We start from the raw sequence: 19,379 nt of genomic DNA, 5'->3' as shown, positions 1-19,379 counted from the left end.
AGTAGTACTATATATACTGGCTTTTATGCAGGACGAATAACGTATTCAGGCGCCTTTAATTCCGTTTGAAAAATTGGAAGAACGAGTTGCAGCGGCTACAGGTTAGTGTTGCCAAATATGACGAATAATTTTACCCATATACTCCATGTAATTTTATGTAAGTAATATTTTCCAGAGAGGCCCGTGCCCCAGCAGTGGGGACGGGATGAGTCGTGATGATACTCGTGATGAAAAGTACCTATATAATCTTTATTTTTCTTTGATTACAGGTGTGAGGACATGACATGATACTTTAAATCTTAGGCAGTATACCAAGAAGAATTTCGCGCACCTGCAGCGATTTTAGACGAAATAATGATGATTTATGACATGTCATTGTTTTCCCAACCAATCAAGAGTTGGCTGAAAGAAATTGCTTTTTGGCAATTAGCCTTTGGAAGGAGACCCGTGCCCCAGCAGTGGGGACGTGATGGGTCAAGATGATGATGATGATGATGATGTATTAGCCTTTGCACACTGTCTGAATTTATTTTAATTGTATGCTATTGTTTCTTGTTACTTTAGAAAATGTAAAATAAAGTGTTCAAAAATAATAATAATACTTAATTAATTGTTTTTTTTAAGTCTATCTATCTCGACCCACATATATTACCTATACCATTGTAATCTAGATTTAATCTCCTATATCAGAAGCAGAACATAATCAGAACTACACTGAATCAAATGTCGTTTGATATATTATATCCACTTTCATTTACTATCGACCCTATATTTTGATTTATCTATAGTACTATACTTATGAATGTACCTAATTATTACAATAGGTAATAGCAGAAATGCATTGTCGTTTAAACCAGAAATAGGCAAAATTTAATCGAAAGCAACACTGGATTCGATCACAGCGATGTCGCCACCGGAACAGATAAGATTGTGGCACTATACCTTAGGTACCTTAGTTATTATTCTGTGCCTAAGGACAACCACCGATTTTTTATCGTATATCTGTAAATATTTAACAAGGCATGTTTGATTAATGAAAGTAATTATCGTATTCAAGAGTTTATGGATCATTAAGACGAATGACAAGGTGTTTTTCTTTTCATTTTCTTTTGTTCATGAAAAATAATATTTGAAGTAAAGAAATGAAAGTTGCAAAAATAAGCATCTTTTTAGATGTGCCGTTGTTTTTTTTTAATTAACAACAATACTGTATTGTCTACAAAATTTTCGAGATAATAATAAAGTGTTTTTTTTTCTCATTCTTAGCGTGTTGGGGATATAAAAACTCTAGAGCTAGACTAGCATTCGACAAAGTGGTGGTGAACTAATTAGTATCAGATTAGACTCTATTTGACTCTATCTCGTTTTCGTTCGTTGGTTCAAGAGTAAGTCCCCCAGCTCCTATCAAGAGAGGGGAGTTTTGATGAAACAAACCAACGTCGCGTTGCTTAAACAGACAGAAAAACTCAAAACAACTTTTATAATTAAATAAATAAATAAATATGTGGAGACATCTCACACACGGGTATCCGACCCCAAGCTAGTCATAACCTGTGTTATGGGTGTCGGACAGCTGATATATCTACACAAATATACATATATAGATACAATCCTAAATATAAATATCAACACCCAAGACCCGAGTACAAATATCTGTCTTTAAACAAATTTTGCCCCAGCCGGGAATCGAACCCGGGACCTTCGGCATAGCAGTCAGGGTCACTAGCCACTACACCATTCGGTCGTCGGAATTTGTCTCTTTTTGAAGCAATCCTTAAATTTTAAGATTGATAACACCAAAACACTCTCTAAAATGGGAATTTCGAAGCACACGCCGACAACCACTGTTAAAATGATGTTCATAATTGTGTTACCATGTTTAGCTCGTTATGAAATCAGAAGGTCCAATATTGGCTCACCCGCTACGGTCCTGCGTCTCAATTTTATGTCGAGTTTGTTTAACTATATTTTAAGGTGAATTTTGACGATCGATACAAAATTCGGTCGCGGTGCCGTAACAGACTAGTCCTCTTGTTAGAAAGGCTGTGGGTTCAAATAATGGTTTGAATTAAATGTATTCTATAGAAATAGGACTGCATTGCATATAAATATAATTTACGTGTATCACTCTAACGGTGAAGCAAAATATCGTGAGAGAAGTGCATTGTAAGTACTTACTCATTTAAAAACGGCGATACGGCTCACGACCTATGACAGCGACAGATGTGCAGCGACAAATGTACAGCGAAAAGCAGGTGATTCGCATGCGAGTCACCTTTGATTATCCATTCGGAAATTACAGTCGTGAGCACACATGTGTTGGAGGCATGTATATGTTTTCTTTTTATGTTTTTTTAAGACATGATGTCCAGAGACGTCCTTATTCCCTCATTCGCATTTCCCAGAAACGCTATCACAATGATTGATGGCGGTGCCTACCCACGGAGGGTCCGGTTGGTAAATGTCCATAATAAAATATGGTCAAAGTTAGTGTTTTGTCTTAACAGAGTTATTTTTTGTTTCGTGTACTTTATTGACCGAGTTGTTTAAAAGCGAAGAGGGTGCAAAAGTGTTATGTGTTAACTTTTTTTAATTTACTACGGTAAGAAATGAACGTTTTGTATTTATTTATGTTGCCATTTAAGCGCATGTTATAGAATATATTAGTATTTAGATTTTTGTGAATCTAAGGGTGTTAGGTCTCATAGAATTTATTTATCATGAGTCATCTTGTGGCCGTGGTAGTCTTATCAGTCACTGTAACTGTCACAGGTAACTGTCAGCAAAAGATAATAAAAAACGGCTTAGGGCGGATTCGGCCAACGTCGAGTAACTTTTTACTCACGAGTAAAGTACCAGTTACTCGCGAGTAAGCAGATTTTGCATTCTACCAAACCTGAAACCAAGATAACTAGCTTATCCCAAGAATAAAATGTTATACCGCCAAAATTGACCGTGTAACGAACTTATCCGAGAGTAATTTTGTAATGGCGGCAGCACATCAGCTGATTAGAAAACCGTCATAATGACATATAAACACATCTGTCAAAACATAAACGAAAGTACGTTAAAAGGCAAAGTCTCAGAATAACAACAGCGAATAAAATATTAAAACATAAACAATTTCATACTTTTATAATCCATTCAAACTAAGTTGGCATGTCATTTCTATTGCATGCTTTGAAACGCAGCTATTTTTATTTTAGTTGCATTACAGTTTCGTTCCTCGTTCATTCAATTTAATCATGGTATAACTTGGTAGAATGCAAATGTACTTATCCTAGATATTTACTCGCGTATAATTTTAATCCCGGTATAGTTATTCTCGTGTAACGTGATGTTTGGACGAATCCACCCTTAGCCGTTCAAAAGTTATGCGAATTTTAGTGTTGATTGTCGGGGGCTTTTACCTAACGTTCGGTTAGGTTATTCATCATTCAAACAGGCAGGTATCCCGAAAATTTTGCAAGAATCACGTTCAATCGTGAAACCACTGAATACTGAATAAACCATGAAATTCACAACAATTATAAACTACACAGTTTGATGTTGTGAGCAATACCGCAGAAACGTTGGTTATTTAATTTCAAAATGGATAGAAAGCTTTGGAAATAAATGCACAGTTACTATAATTACTAAAAAAAAAAATACACGCACTCACGCCTTGTACTAATGTACTCCCTTGCGGGGTAGGTAGAGGTGCATTGCTGCACCCACTTTTCGCCAGAGTGTTATGTTAGTCCCAATGTAATAGAGGGCGGGCCTATTGCCATTTTACGGGCACATCCAAGACCCGAGAACAAATATCTGTGTTTAAACAAATATCTGCCACAGCCGGGAATCGAACCCGGGACCGGGTCAGGGTCACTAACAACTACGCCATTCGGTCGTCTAAATTACTAATAAGTACTATACTATTAAGGAAGACCAACAGCATACATATAAAACTTCAGGCAATCTTAAAAAGTGTATTTATTATTGTACATTTCTCAAGTACAGACTATTCAAAATATTCAATTCACTTCAAAATTCTTGTCGAAAAGGCGGTATGCACACTCAATCCGCAGTTATCGTCGTTCCGTCGCTGTATAAAATACGTTCAAAGCGGCTATGTGTGGCAGGGTGAGAAACCTGACGAAACGGAAAACCTTTCCATACGAGTGGGTCCAGGATCCCCCCCCCCCCCCCTTTCGGACTCACAGGTGTGTTAGAACAAGGGGTCGGGGGGGGCGGCTATTTTGGTATAATACGGAATTATATCCGGACTAGCATCGATTGGAAACTTTTCAACACAGTGACTTTGTTTGCAATTAGGCAGGTAAAAAGACAATGTTTGTGAGTTAGTTAGCTTGTTTTCTATACATTAAAAGAGAGGGGGGTCGTTCTAAATAACTTTTATTCTACTAATTTAAAAATTTACAAAAAAAAACAACACAGTGTTCAAAGTTTTTATCACGGATTTAGAAATCTGCAACATTTTTCACAAAAATTGTTCAGAATGACAATCTGAGTCACCTATTTTTCGCTTACTATACCTTCTGGACTTATGGCTAACAGCATCTTCTATCAGTCAACTTACATATTAACAGGAGCAGCAATTTCTTGTTTTCTCCTTTATAAAAAGTTTTCCAATGTCAACATAAGAAAGAGTGGTCATTTTAAATCATTCGGTGCGACATCTCATAAACCACTGCAATATAATTTCAAGACATTAAATTTAACGAGAGTTGGCACAAAAATTAATGTTTCCATAGTAAAAAAAACGGAAAACTCATCATTCTACTTCGTATATTAAGTTAATAACCGTGATGGGAGGGATTTACGGATTACCTCATATTTCCAGACGCTTTTTTAAATGTAGCCTCAGGGTGGGTATCTATTTAACACCACACTGATAAATAGCAGGGTTATATGATTAGGTAATATTTTACACGACCGAATGGCGTAGTGGTTAGTGACCCTGACTACTGAGCCGAAGGTCCCGTGTTCGATTCTCGGCTGGGGCAGATATTTGTTTAAACACAGATATTTGTTCTGGGGTCTTGGATGTGCCCGCAAAATGGCAATAGGCCCGCCCCCTATTACATTGGGACTAACATAAACACTGGCGAAAAGTGGGTTCAGCAATGCACCTCTGCATACCCCGCAAGGGAGTACATTAGTACAAGGTGTGAGTGTTTATATTTATTTATATTTTTAAAATTTTACACGTTACATTTTATGGCATAAAAACTTGTATTTTTTACCGAGTAATTGTGAATATCACACCACAATAGACAACTCTAATTTAAGCAGATCTGGATTCCTTGAGTGGGGAATGCAGCGATATGATTGGCCAAATTGAAGTAGGAGTGAGTAATTTATGATTCCTGAGTGACAAAGATGTGTTTTTTTCCAAATTTAGAAAAAGTTGTGGAATAAAAGTGATACAGAATGACTCCTTGAGAATCAACTTGTGCAATAATATCTATATAATAATCTTTATTCATTGTTGCCACGATAAATGGCCAATAATTGTAAGCGGCTGGAGGCCCCAGGTTAATCTACAAGTATCATATTTTTCCAAGAACATTTTTACGTAATTATTAGCTATGTACAAGGAGAAAAGCTGATGGGATCATTTTCAAATTTAGAAAATCCTTGATGTAATAGCGTAGCGAGATATTGGCAATTTACTTTTTATTTAAAAAGATTACGGAAAGCAGTTGGTATGAAGATAAAAATACTTTTCATGGATTTTTGTAATATTTCATTTAAAACGAGACTACAGGGAATGCCTTTTTGCTCAAATATTATCAATTTCCGCCCCAATATTGCATTTTGATCGAAAAATTATTAACTTAACTGGAAACTTTTATTCATTGCAATCTTATAACATTGTACTGTTAAGGTGTTTTTCCACCAAATATGTACTATGAATACTACGTAGAAGCTATGAATGCGTTAGACATCCACCAATTTCCATTGGTTCACATTATAAATGCATATGGTTCGCAACCTATCACGTGAGTACAAAATGTGCTGTGAAAAATGGGGGGCTCGCTTGTGAGCCACCTCTGCCTACCCCCTCGGGGATTACAGTCGTGAGTGCATATGTATTTATATATAAATGCATGTAGCATTGCGCTGGTGAAGCGTCCGTAGTCGAGCTAGCTTCGGTGATCGTAACTGATCGTAACTGAACGTGAAGTTAAGCAACACCATGGATGCGTCACTCATTTGTTGTCAACCGATTTCAAGTGGACGTTTTCTGGACACTTCAGTGCTTCAAACGCGCACGATAGACTATGAGTCTCAAGTGCTGTTTTGGAAGCAGTCGTAAAGCCTAGTCAGAGGCCTTCGGTCAGCTTGAAATCATCTTATAGTCGGCTTGACAACTGGTGTGGTGGGTCTACCAATCCGCACTGGGCCGGCGCGATGGACTTGGCCTAAACCCTTTCTTCATTAGAAGGAGACCGATGCCCCAGCAGTGGGGACTTGATGGGCTGTGATGATTTCGCTCGTTGAAACATATTATTTCTGTTTGATTATCGCAGCATTGCTGCATACCACTTGAAACTAGTGGAAAGGCACCCTTATACTATATTCTTGTTTAATATGAATTACAATTATTTGAGAAAGAAAGGTAGAAATAATTTATTCTCTTTTAGAATGTACAACAAGAAAAAAATACTATTTTGTTTTGTTATAACAAAAAGTATATGTATACAGCTTATCCATTAAATGCTAACTTACCCTAATAGGTAGAGGTAGACATGCGTATAAAGTAGAAAAGTTATATTGCTCTTCAGAAATATGAACATTTGTGTTAACGCTACGATAGTTTGCTTTGAACGTTGCTCAGGATGCACAAGTGCATTCAAAACCATTGTAACGTTATCAGAAAGAATACATATATGCATTCTTCACAACGGTTTCAGTGGATCTCTTTACACACTTGTCTTGTTCATTGTGAAAATCCTGACGGTTGTGAACGTATTTGGTAGCTTTTCTGCAAACTAAAGGAGTCTACACACCAAACCCGCCGACCCGCCGACACAGCCCGGCGGCTTGGTATCGGCGACTTTGTTTCAAGAATCATGTCGGCTACTCGTACCCGCGCGTGCAAGTCGGCGGCATGGCCGGCGACTTGCGTACGCCCACGCTCAGTTGCCCGCCGACACTCCACGTTCGTACACACTGCAATCACTAACTAAAAAAGTTGTACTGATTTCTTGCCGCCGACTTACTCACCGACACAGCCCCATGACACATGTTGGCGGGTTGGCGGGTTTGGCTTGCCGACACCAAGCCGCCGGGCTGTGTCGGCGGGTCGGCGGGTTTGGTGTGTAGACTCCTTAACGTTACTCTGTAGCTTTTACATGCATAAAAATTGTATACTCATGGGCAATGAAAAAGTTCCACCACAAAATGCCCACACCAAATGTGGCAGACTCCTAGCCACTAGTTCAGACGAAAATCAACAGATGGCGCTCAGAACTCAATAAAGAGAAGTTGTATGGGAACTACGCAAATTACTATGAAATCCTACATCGCGCATTCGAAGTTTCTCACCTACGCTGCAATATATAGAAATCCCCAACGCTAACCGTTGGGCAGCTGCCCGCCAGGCCACACCACCCGGCCTGGTCGGAGGATCCTCCCTTTGCATGGGGATGCTCTACCACCTCCAGCATCTCCATACCAAACGAACCCGATTTTTTCAAATATTTTATTTAAAATTTGAACAAAATATTTCCGTTTTTAGTTGATAATATCCTGATGCTCTGTTTAATGTACTTCCTTTTCCGTTTAGGACTAATTTGGTGCTTTTGTCAGTGGAACTGCTGATGCTAAAAGTATCTACTATACTTGCGTAGTAAAATCGGTTAAAAAAAGGGAGGTCACATATATGCGTGGCTTACTGTACATTATACATAACCGATGAGATTTAAAATGCTACGGCGCAGTTCATGCCAGCAAATGTACTTTTCCAAATAAAGCAACTCCCAGAGTCTTTGAAATTTTAACAAGCGAACTAACTTCTCCTTTTCGCATAAGCAGCTTAAACGTCAAGAAAATAAGACTTGGAATAAAATGCTGGTCTTTTTATTTACAGATCTCGTTATTAGTATACAGTGTAAACGTATTTATTTGGTGTACAAAGAAAAGTATTAGGTATAATTAGATGAAGAAAGTTTCAAAATGGAAGCTAAATATGGTCAAGTATGGTGTGAATATAAATTGTAAAGTTAATCGAAAGTCAAAAAGATAACCTTTTCACCTACATACAAGTTAAAGTAAAATTTAAAGTAAAAATGTTTATTTCCTTTAAAAATATACAAGAGATGGTGATAATAATATACTCACCTCCACACTAGGCATTAATGCCTGTCCCGTGGAGGATAGAGATAAAAAAAATAACAAACCTCATTGTATTTTTGTATTTCATTTAAACGGACCTAGTAAAATATCACTAAGTCGAGCCTTAATTAATGACAAAGTTATAACCAAAAAAGTAATATCTTGTTAAGAATGTGAATTAGCCAACTTAACTATCTTAAGGCTTCAATTGGTTAGAATTCAGAGATTCGAATATGTTCCGTAGTATTAATAATAATTAATACATTTTAATAAATTTTAATAAATATGTGGGGACATTATCACACACGGTCATCCAACCCCAAGCTAGGCAGAGCCTGTGTTATGGGTATCGGACAGCTGATAATTATATCTACACAAATACATAGATAGGTAGATACTAAATATAAATATCAACACCCAAGACCCGAGTACAAATTCTTCCGAAAACAAATATCTGCCCCAGCCGGGAATGGAACCCGGGACCTTCGGCATAGCAGTCAGGGTCACTAACCACTACACCATTCAGCAGTCAGTTCAGTGTTGGCCAGAGTAAACAGTATGTAAATCTGTCCCATCGATTTAAGCTTTTATTTAGTATGCGTTGAGTGATATTTCTGTGTAAATTTTGTTAAGTGATTTTGTCCTCTTTTCAACAGAACTGAGTGTGTTTTATAAGTATTCATAAAGTAGGTATTATCGACTTACATCGTACATTACGTCCTATGTTGTATAAATTGAATCATGATCAATGAACAAATATGCCATTTTAAACCCTCCACTTAGCTAAAATGAGTTATAAGTTTTACATGTCTGTCTGTGGAATTCCTGAGAAACTAGTCCAAATGATCAAAGTGGCTACGGGAAAGAGCAAGATGCGGGTGAAAGTGGGCAATGACCTAACGGACGAGTTCGAGGTAATTACTGGGCTGAAACAAGGAGATGCGCTGTCACCCGTGCTGTTCAACCTAGTACTCGAACATACCATCCAAAGAGTACTGGCGCTAGATGTGGGCATCCCACTAGGAGGACAGCACAAGGTAATTGGCTACGCCGATGACCTTGCCCTAATCGGTCAGACTGAGGAAGAGGTGGTAAAGATGGTACAAGTCCTTGAAGAGGAGGCGACCAAAGTGGGGCTTAGAATAAGCCAGGAGAAGACAGAGTATCTCCACATGACAAGACGCAACGACCCAAACAACCCAAGAAAAGACCTCCAAGTAGGAAACACGACCTACAAGGGTATCGCAAGGTTTAAGTACCTGGGTGTACAATAACAGATGCCAATACCTGGGGATAAGAAAAGATCAAGGAGAGATCGAGGTTAGGGTCCAAAATGCGCTGAGATGCTCTGTTGCCCTCCACAAAGTACTCACGTCCAAACTTCTATCAAGAACTACAAAACTGCGCATCTATAAAACAGTCGTAAGGCCAATACTTATGTACGGGTGCGAAGTTTGGACGTTGACTCAAAGTGAAGAGAATAAACTCCTGGTCACAGAGCGTAAAATCTTACGTAAGCTCTTTGGCCCCACGAAACGCGATGATGGCACCTGGAGGATCCGTAGAAATGCTGAACTCGAAAACCTAATGGCCGGGCCCAACATAATTGGAGAGACTATAGTAAAGATAATAAATATAAAGCTGCAAGACTCCGCTGGCTTGGGCACGTAGAAAGAATGGGAGAGGATCGGGCGACTAGGATGGCATACGAAGCGCGACCCGTTGGGCGTAGGCCAGTCGGTCGCCCCAAGTATCGCTGGAGAGATGAGGTGGAGAAGGATCTGCGCGAGCTCAAAGCGGACAACTGGCGAGAACTTGCGCAGAACAGAGAGAAGTGGCGTCTTTTGGTAGCGGAAATCCACTTCGGGTCAATGAGCCATCAAGAGTGAGTGAGAGTGAGTGAGTGATTTTAGTTATTTTACCCGACTGCCGAAGGAGGAGGGTAATGTTTTTCGATTGTATGTTTGTATGTATGTATGTCTGTTTCTTTGTTCCCTCCTGTAGCCTAAACGGCTTCATATATTTTGATGTATGAGGTATCGTTAGAAGCGTATTAATTGCGCGATGGTTATAGGCTATGTGATGTTACATTAAAATGTATATAGCGCCCTCTAGAAGTGATAATCGAAAAAATAATATCTTTCCAACTATGCCGTGATGGGTATCAAATGAAAGGGCTTGATTAGCACATAATATGCATATTGTAGGTATTTAAATTACAACACCAAAATTATGTCATTAAAAAATGTTCATAAACTAAAACCGGACTACTGACATAAAATAAAAACAACTAAAAAGTTACAAATAAAAAAATATAATTATAAACAAATAAAAAACCCGACTGCACGCTGAAAAGATGAAAACAAGCCCCAGTGTTAATGGAAAGTATCGCAGGCGGGGACCAACTTGACCGTCACACAAGGTACCTATCTAAGTAACATTCAGCTAAATGGTGAACCCTTTGCTGGTCCCCGCCTGCGATACTTTCCATTAACACTTGGGCTTGTTTTCATCTTTTTAGCGTGCAGTCGGGTTTTTTGTTTGTTTATATTTATATATTTTATAAGTTATGGATAATTTTATCCCGAATGTTCTTTTATCACATTACATTATTTATGCTGATCGAATATTTTTCAGGGATGTAATGTGACCTTTTGATACTGACGTGTAATAAGGTGTACGTTGTATGATTTCATAATATCAGATATGATGATACATTTGTATTCATGATGTAATGTAATGATTGAAGCCAAATATTGATTGAAAATATTAAATTTTGCGTCTTTTACTTTTATTATTTAAACATTTAATTTGGAATTTAAACAAAATATAATTGTTTTTAGTTTAATATCCTAATGTGCTGCCCTAAGGGTGACTTGCACCAAACATTTAAACGACATTAAATCTATTGCTATCTTGCTTTGACTGTTGTAATTTCGTTTTTAAATGTTTGGTGCAAGATACTTGTTTGTTTGTTCTAGTTTTTTCTGTTAAAGAGTAATTTGGTGCTTTGTCACTGGTAAGTTTTCATTGCTCGCGAGTGTAGGTATCATAGAAAATATCAATTTGAATGACAAAACCGCAGTAGGCGCCCTGTAACGGGGTCGGAATGTAATAATCAGAACTGGGAATACCAACAAAACCGTTAATACCTCTCAACGTCACCGAAATATTCACACAGAAAAATATTCCAAGGCATAAACAGAGATAAGGGAGATGTGAATTGTGAGAACATGAAACGATAATTGAAAGGCCTATTTTAGTTAGAATTCAATGCTTTTTAAATTATATTAAAAAAAATATTAATTTTATACAAAAAAAATCAATGTTACCTAGATAAATATAACTTTATCTACCGTAGTAACGAATACTAACATAAATATGTTACTACCTATTTTATACTATACTACTAATTGAATCATAGCATGTATAATTTACATGTTTTATTTCAGCATGTCACTAGACAAGCATTCCAGCCTTGCATTTACGGTGAAATGTAAGGCAAACTAGCAGCGCCACCAAATGAAAAAAAAACATAAGTGTGCGGACTGACACTCTGCAAAAAGACCTGAAAATCACTTCTACCAAAGTGAATGCTCCGAATCACGCATTCCGTTTTCGAAGATATATTAATTTTCGTTCCATTATGGGCACACTCACGGCAAATTGCAGGCCTCATTGAATACTCGCGTGTTTGCCAAGTGACTTTCAACTCTGTTCGGCTTATCAGAAGGACGTTTAACCAATGCTCAATGTTACGGAGTAAAAGGCTAAGAACCTGTTTTACAGTGTCAAAATAAAAGTTATCTGTTTGATAAAAATTATACTGTCTAAAACATATTTTTTAAGAGTTTCTGAACGTCTGTTCTAGAAGCGTCCGTAGTCGAGCGGGCCTCAGTGATCGTAACTGATCACTGAGGTTAAGCAACAACTGGCACGGTCAGCCATTGGATGGGTGACCATTTCAAGTGGTGCTTTTCTGGACGCTTCCGTGCTTTGGACGGCATGTTAAGCCGTGGGTCCCGGTTGCTGCTTCGGCAGCCGTCGTTAAGCCTAGTCCTAACATCTGACAGTCGGGTTGCCCACTTACCCGACAACTCTCTCAGCACAAGCTTGCTTGTGTTGGTGTCCACCAACCCGCACTAGGCCAGCGTGGTGGACTAGGCCTAAAACCCTTCCTTCATTGGAAGGAGACCCGTGCCCCAGCAGTGGGGACGTGATGGGTTGTGATGATGATGAGAACGTCTATTATTGCGGGAATGATGTGTATTAAAATATGGGTATCGATCAGCTGTCATATTTACACATTTACATAGATAGATACACATTAACACCCAAGACCCGAGTGCAAATATCTCTGTTTGAACAAATATCTGCCCTGTCGGGTATCAAATCCGGGATTTTCGGCAAAGTAGTCATCGATACTAACCACCGTACCATTCGGTCATCAATCGCCTATCCTGTAGAGCGATCCGGAAAAAACGCAGCATATTCTATTCGATAGTCTATTCGAAAGTGCTGTCAACCTGTCAACAACAAAATGGCGGTATATAGATTTGCGAAAGTTTGACAGCTATCATTCCATAGGTCATTGTCAGAATAATATTATGTACTCTGTGGTCATTCTTTTCGAAACTCATTCGAAAGGTAAAATGTGTTCGAAAGTGCTGTCAAGTTGACAATAGTCGCACTCGCATTCGATTCTATTCGTTAGCTCGAATTTTCGTGATACGGGTACTGAAGTCGTTTGCCGCACCGTCACGTCATCGTCACGAGGACGAGAATATTTTAGACCAAATTTAATATTGTCCAGCCAGACTCGTCCCATTCCACACTCGACCCGGCCACACTCGACCCGAATTTCTAAAATACGATAAGGTCTAGGTACTTTTGTTGAAATGTATGAAATGTACTGTCAGCCACAAGAGTTTTTTTACTGAAATTATAGTTAGGTGTTTTATGTGCTGATTAATTCAAACAAAAGTAATAATTTGTACTTTTAATCATTTATTTATCATTTTCTATAAACATTATTAGTAGGTAACACATGTTTTGAATTATAAACGTAATAAGTATTAATATATATTTACAAAATAAGTAACTATTAATAATTATGTGTGCTAAAATCACAGTTACACAAAATATTTTTACAATGAAATATGTATAAAATCCTTTTTATAAAATCCGTTTGCTGTTTATAAAATTATAATTACTTCGCAGTAGCCCTTGCTTATCAAATGTATAAATTACAATACAAGTAAGTGCGCGAAAGAGATGGATGCAGGCCATCCAAATCTTGACCATTGTTATCGATAACCCGTTTATTTCAGGCTAAAACAATGAGAAGGGTAAACTACCTCTCTCTGTTACTGAGGTCAAAGTTAGGCTAGTTTAATCAACATATTTCTTAAATTTAAGTGATAATCACTTTATATGCAATCATTTAAGAAATCCATAAACATTTTCTGTCGACTGTACTTTGCGATAAGAAAAAAAAAACAAACAATAATGAACCTTATCGAAATTATGAAATTCGGGTCGAGTGTGGCCGGGTCGAGTGTGGAATGGGACGAGTCTGGCTGGACCCATTTAATATGACTTGACGGTGACGTGACGGATGTGCGGTGGAGACGCGGCTAAGTAAAATGTATGTACGGTCAGGTGCAGAGAAACCTGACCGCCCTCTCATAGTAACAATGGTTCTGAGGGGGGTCAGGTTTCTCTGCACCTTACTGTACCACTATGTGACGCCGCGCGGTGGACCAATGCTCTGACACTCCGTTTTATTGTCCAACAGACCTGTGATGCGCATCCAAGATGGCTGACTCGTGGCCGCGTGAGCTGCGCAGGCGCCGGCCGCTGAGCGACGAGACCTGAGCGCCATGCGCAGCGCATAAGATGGAGTACGTGTCTGCCCTACCTACCTATGTAAGTTTTTTAACACGGTGTGGTTAAGTTATTAGGCTGTTTTAACAGCATGCGAATTTCATCACGTACGCGGGATTGCACGCCATTTTCTCGCGTCCCGCGTACATATTCCACGCGTTACAAGGAATATGTTAGTGATCAAATCCGCATGCTGTTAAAAACAGCCTTATGTTAAATTAATTAGACAAACTATTGGGACGAGCCACTATGCGCAAAAAAAATATCTAATGAAAACCGCAACCGACTTCATGGACAGAGTTCGTCTCCTCGCAGAAATGCTAAAAAGTCACAAATATGCAACCCTAGGGCCGTGGGGACGGGGTATGAACCAAATCAGAATGAAGTAGGTAGATTAGAAGCATGTAGAAAAGATAGTCGCCAAAGCTAACAAAGTCCTAGGATTCGTCACTCGGAAAGCAAAAGTATTTCGTGAACCCGAAACATTAAAGCTACTTTACAACTCTTACGTCAGGTCTATATTAGAATACTGCAGCCCCGCATGGAACCCCGTGTACGCAATACACAGTGACAGGCTAGAAAAAGTTCAGAAACGTTTTATGTATCATTTATCTTACAGTCAAAACTTATGTCGCACACTTACTTCATACTCGACACGACTGGACTACTTTAAAATGGACACACTAAAACAACGACGAGACCGTAATGATCTAATATTCCTATTTAAACTATTGCATGGCATGATTGATTGTCCCGACCTTCTACAAGCAATACGCTTAAACGTACCTAAAGTCAAAGGCAGAGTCGTTAAGCAAAATCCTTTTGACCTACCATTCTCCAGAACTAATATGGGTCAGCATGCTCCTGTGTATCGAATAATGGAACTGTATAATAAATTAAAAGATAATATTGATATATATTCCACCTCTATTTCAGCCATAAAATCCCTAAAATTCTGAATTAACTACAATTAATTTCGCATGTTTCTAAATTATAAGTTTATAGTTAGTTTATAGATATAGCTACAAAAACCTAGTACATAGGTACTTTATTAACAGTAATTTACCTAAACAACGCACTTATTTTTTTTGTTTACTTTACTTAGTTAAATAAGTCTGTTTATTTAACATTTAAGTTTTCTTTACTTACCTACTCGTGTTGTGGTCGCATGTATTTAGAAAGTACACATTACAATAATTTTACTCTAGTTCTTAAATTGTTTTTAAAAGTGTAACTTATCTGTTTTGTGATCCTTAAATAAATAAATAAAAAAAAAAAAAAAAAATTAGACAATATGAACATTAGTTATGATTTGCGGATGTTTGTAGCATGTTATTCCTAGGGCTGCGTCCTTATACCTTTGATGCAGTATAAAATATATAACTCCTTCTATAACCGATACAGTTCAGTAAAAACTGAAATTGAATACACCAATGAAAGTTTTCTTTCACATTACTACAAATGGGACGAAATAGAAATGGTCGGTAACAATACTAACAATAGTGTCACCTACATTTCTCGAATCCAATTTCCATTCCAACATTGTATTGGCGCGGTTTCGCCGCGTGATGTTCGTGTGGATTGATACTTAAATCGCCTTTGAACTTGAACGGATACCTCAATTGATTTTGTTTAAATTGCGGTTTGCTTCGTGATAGAAGAATGGTTTGTGGTTTTAAAATGAATTCCACGTATATGCATCACGTACAGCACAGATGGTGCAACTTACATAAGTACTTATTGAACTTAAAGGATTTTCTCTTACAAGAAAAATTTCGCAGAGCAATCTATAGGTTGTTCCAAAAGTGGTATATTAAGGAGGTGACTGAGGAAGTCATTCTGAACAATTTTTGTTTTACTACTAATGTAAATTATTATTATACTACATATTTACAACCAAATCGGCATAGGACGATTGCTGCTTGATGATGTGGATGAATCCTGGCAGTGTTGCCAGGATGCATCCATCCATCGGACATAGTTATATTTTGTATTCTCATTATCGTCAACCTCATGATAGATAAATACAGTTATATTACAGATATGCAGTCATACAGTGGCTATATTTCCCCTTGAATCTGTGCTGGAAACAACTCGTATACACGCTGTTCAAAGCACATGTACCCGAACTATAAAGGTACTAAAACCAACAAACCTATTCAGGCTCGCAATCCGAGATCTAGACTGCAGATCTTCAATAGCCCTTTCAAAGAGCATATCTACATACACATGTATGCTAACTGTATTACCGTACCCTGTTGGAAAGGGAGTACCACTTCTCTGGTATCGATATGTTTGCTTGCCAATTGGCAACACTCGGTGTATGTAAATTTTCGCCAAACATTTGGCTTGGAGTGCCTTGGGTATGGCTATTGTGAGTCAGGTTCGTAGCGTTTGTATGTATCGGGCTTTCTTGACATATTTGCTTGCATTCAAGAAGATAATATTTATAAAGATTATTCATATTCAATTTCAATAAATTTCCACTGCTTCAGAAGATGCTGGTACATGACATTCCATGATTTGAATCTACAACAACCTCATAAGGACGTATCCGTTGCTGTTTCACGGCTCCAAATACAATCTTACAAAATGTCGTATTCCGACACTAGAGTCGCGAGCACAGGATTCGAAACCTCCGTTTACGTTGCGTATCGTCAAATGTCACTGTCAAAATGTAAGACAAATTTGTTAGTTCCAAAAGTGGCATTTGTTTTTTCCATATGTTTGTGTAGATTCGAAAATAGTGACAGTTGAATATGTTTGTGTAGATTCAAAAATAGTATCGAATCCTGTGCTAACGGCTCAGAACTTCAATACAGCTGTGATATTAATATTAATTGTATCTTTGAATGCAATCCCCGCTTCAACTACTAAGTGGAAGTAGCAGGTGCGAAGACGTACTAACTTAAGTGGAGTTCTATATAACGTTAGATACAATTTCCTAGCTGCAACAGAGTCCGAGTCTTTACACCGATCGAGGAGTGAAATGTAAACGCGTTTTGTGTGGGGTAGTAATAATTAATGTGTGGTAAGTATAGCCTTGGTATAGCGCAGTAGAGACGCTTAAACATCAACGCCGTAAAAAAATGATTATTTATCACCTCTGTAACAGGGGTAAAATCTTAATCATAACAATAAACAAATAATTGTAAAATTTTCGTTAAATTAATCTTAAATCTTGGGAGGAAAACCTCAAATTACGCGGTTTCTGTTAAAATGCTTTTATTAAACAGAAGAAGTTAAATAAGAGAAACGATTAAGAAACGCTCTAAAAACACTTAACTTCTAGCTTTAATAGAACATATAGGTAGTAGGTGCAAATTATAAGTCCTCAAATCTCAGCTTAGCAAATAAATAGTTCCAATTTCCGCCACAGGTGGTGCTGGGAGCGAACGACAGCAGCGCCATCTTGGAGGAATACGACGACGATGATGACCCCGACGCAGTCACGCTACTGTCCATATTACTCGTTGGTAAGTTACATAAATAAGCTATGAAGACCAACTTACGAACAAAGCAAAGGTCGCGTCGTACAAAGAAATGAATTAACTATCTTACGACAGAACCCGATGGCGGGAACACCGGCAAGAGCAAAGCTCTTAAATATAAGAAGAATAAGTTATTAAGCAAAGATGACATTCTTCTTCTTAGCATGTAAATGGCAAGCACTAGCGCACAGTCATGTAGGTTTTGTCACCGCGGTGAAATGTTACAATAGTGACAGTTGCTAAGGCCCGGGTCTCCTATTTACGCCGCAGGTCGCGTCCAGCGTCACGCCGTAGGCCGCGTCACGATGCTCACTATAGAAATGTACTGATGCGGTCTCCCTCACACGCCGACGTTGGCGCGTAGACGTAGTGAGTATCGTGACGCGGCCTACGGCGGTGACACTTGACGCGACCTACGGAGTAAATAGGAGACCCAGGCCTAACTGACTAATCCGTCGCGTACACCCGAGTCCGCGTTGTTCTATGAATCATGACTGTATGAACGTGACTGACCAATCCTCCTGCCACGGTGACAAATCTTATTTTATCTATAGTGTCTGTCAATGACACGTTAAGAAAAAGGTTGTAATATTGTGTCCAAATATCATTTCAACTCGATTTGCCAAGTAAGCCGGATTCTCTGCTGAAGCGCTCGACGGATATCCGGTACCCGCTATGCTTATATTTTTAAAGTAAGCGAATTGGGGCAAATATTTGTCTTGTTTTAGATTTATTTACTTTTTCTCTTTTAATAGATGTAAATGCCGTACAAAAATTAATTCAAAATAATTCAAAACCCGTTAATTTACTACGAATGTGCTACGAAAGCCTACGAGCTACGCCGTAGCCCGTAGCCGTTTCGTAGCGGTTTCGTAGCCTACATTTATGCGTTTTTATTTTTTTTACATTTTTGGTAAATTCAAATTACTTACAAAGATGAATGAATGATGACATTCAGGTTCCAGTTTTTAACAATTCTAATAAATGTTTTGTAAAAATCAATTTCAGGGTTTCATTATCAAAAAATATAGATTTGAGTTGATTCAACACGACTCCATAAATAAACCTTGTGCAATTAAGTCGACTTTCTGAAACCACCGTTTATAATTCCTTTCAAATGCTATTACAATAAATATGCAATACTGTAAATAGTCCTGCCTGAACAAATTAACAGTATTGTCTGCGAAATGCGAAAAAATGCAGTGAATCAGAAAGTCATTATTCATTACATGCTGTGCTACAATGTAAGAAGTGTGGCTACATTGATGAAGATACGGCTGACAACGATTCGCTCTTATCCCACAGCAATAAAGTTCAAAGTGGGTAAGTACATTATTTATGAGGTTTCAGTCCACTCTACTGATGGAAGGAAATAAAAAATTTAAGCCTAGACGGACAAAGTTGAAAAAGTTCTATGTACAAAGAATTGTAGAAGAGACATTGTACTTTTGAAGAGTTTCGGAACATAACAACTAGATACACGACTATTTATCAAGATTACACCTATAAATACCTTACCAAACCGAAGTTAAAAACCCCCAACATTCAACACCAGAAGTAGCATAACTTTTGAACGGCTAAGCCGATTTTGATAATATACCGACAGATCTATCTGAAAGATTTAACTGGCCAGTTATACATGGTAAAACTTGCAAAAAG

General features: G+C 38.1%; 1 protein-coding gene across 1 annotated transcript in view; it reads left to right on the top strand.

The window, feature by feature from the left end:
• LOC105390486 (dopamine receptor 1) overlaps positions 1-19,379 on the top strand; it is a 108,347-nt gene that overhangs the window by 55,157 nt on the left and 33,811 nt on the right. Inside the window, exons 2-3 of the mRNA XM_048630452.1 lie at positions 14,141-14,271; positions 17,609-17,705. Of these exons, the coding sequence (XP_048486409.1) occupies positions 14,242-14,271; positions 17,609-17,705 (127 nt within the window). The 5' untranslated portion in view covers positions 14,141-14,241. The remainder of the gene's footprint in view (positions 1-14,140; positions 14,272-17,608; positions 17,706-19,379) is intronic.

The sequence above is a fragment of the Plutella xylostella genome, chromosome 26 (assembly GCF_932276165.1).
Source record: "Plutella xylostella chromosome 26, ilPluXylo3.1, whole genome shotgun sequence".
In the NCBI taxonomy this organism is placed as follows: domain Eukaryota; kingdom Metazoa; phylum Arthropoda; class Insecta; order Lepidoptera; family Plutellidae; genus Plutella; species Plutella xylostella.
This window is presented reverse-complemented; position numbering and strand designations above follow the sequence as displayed.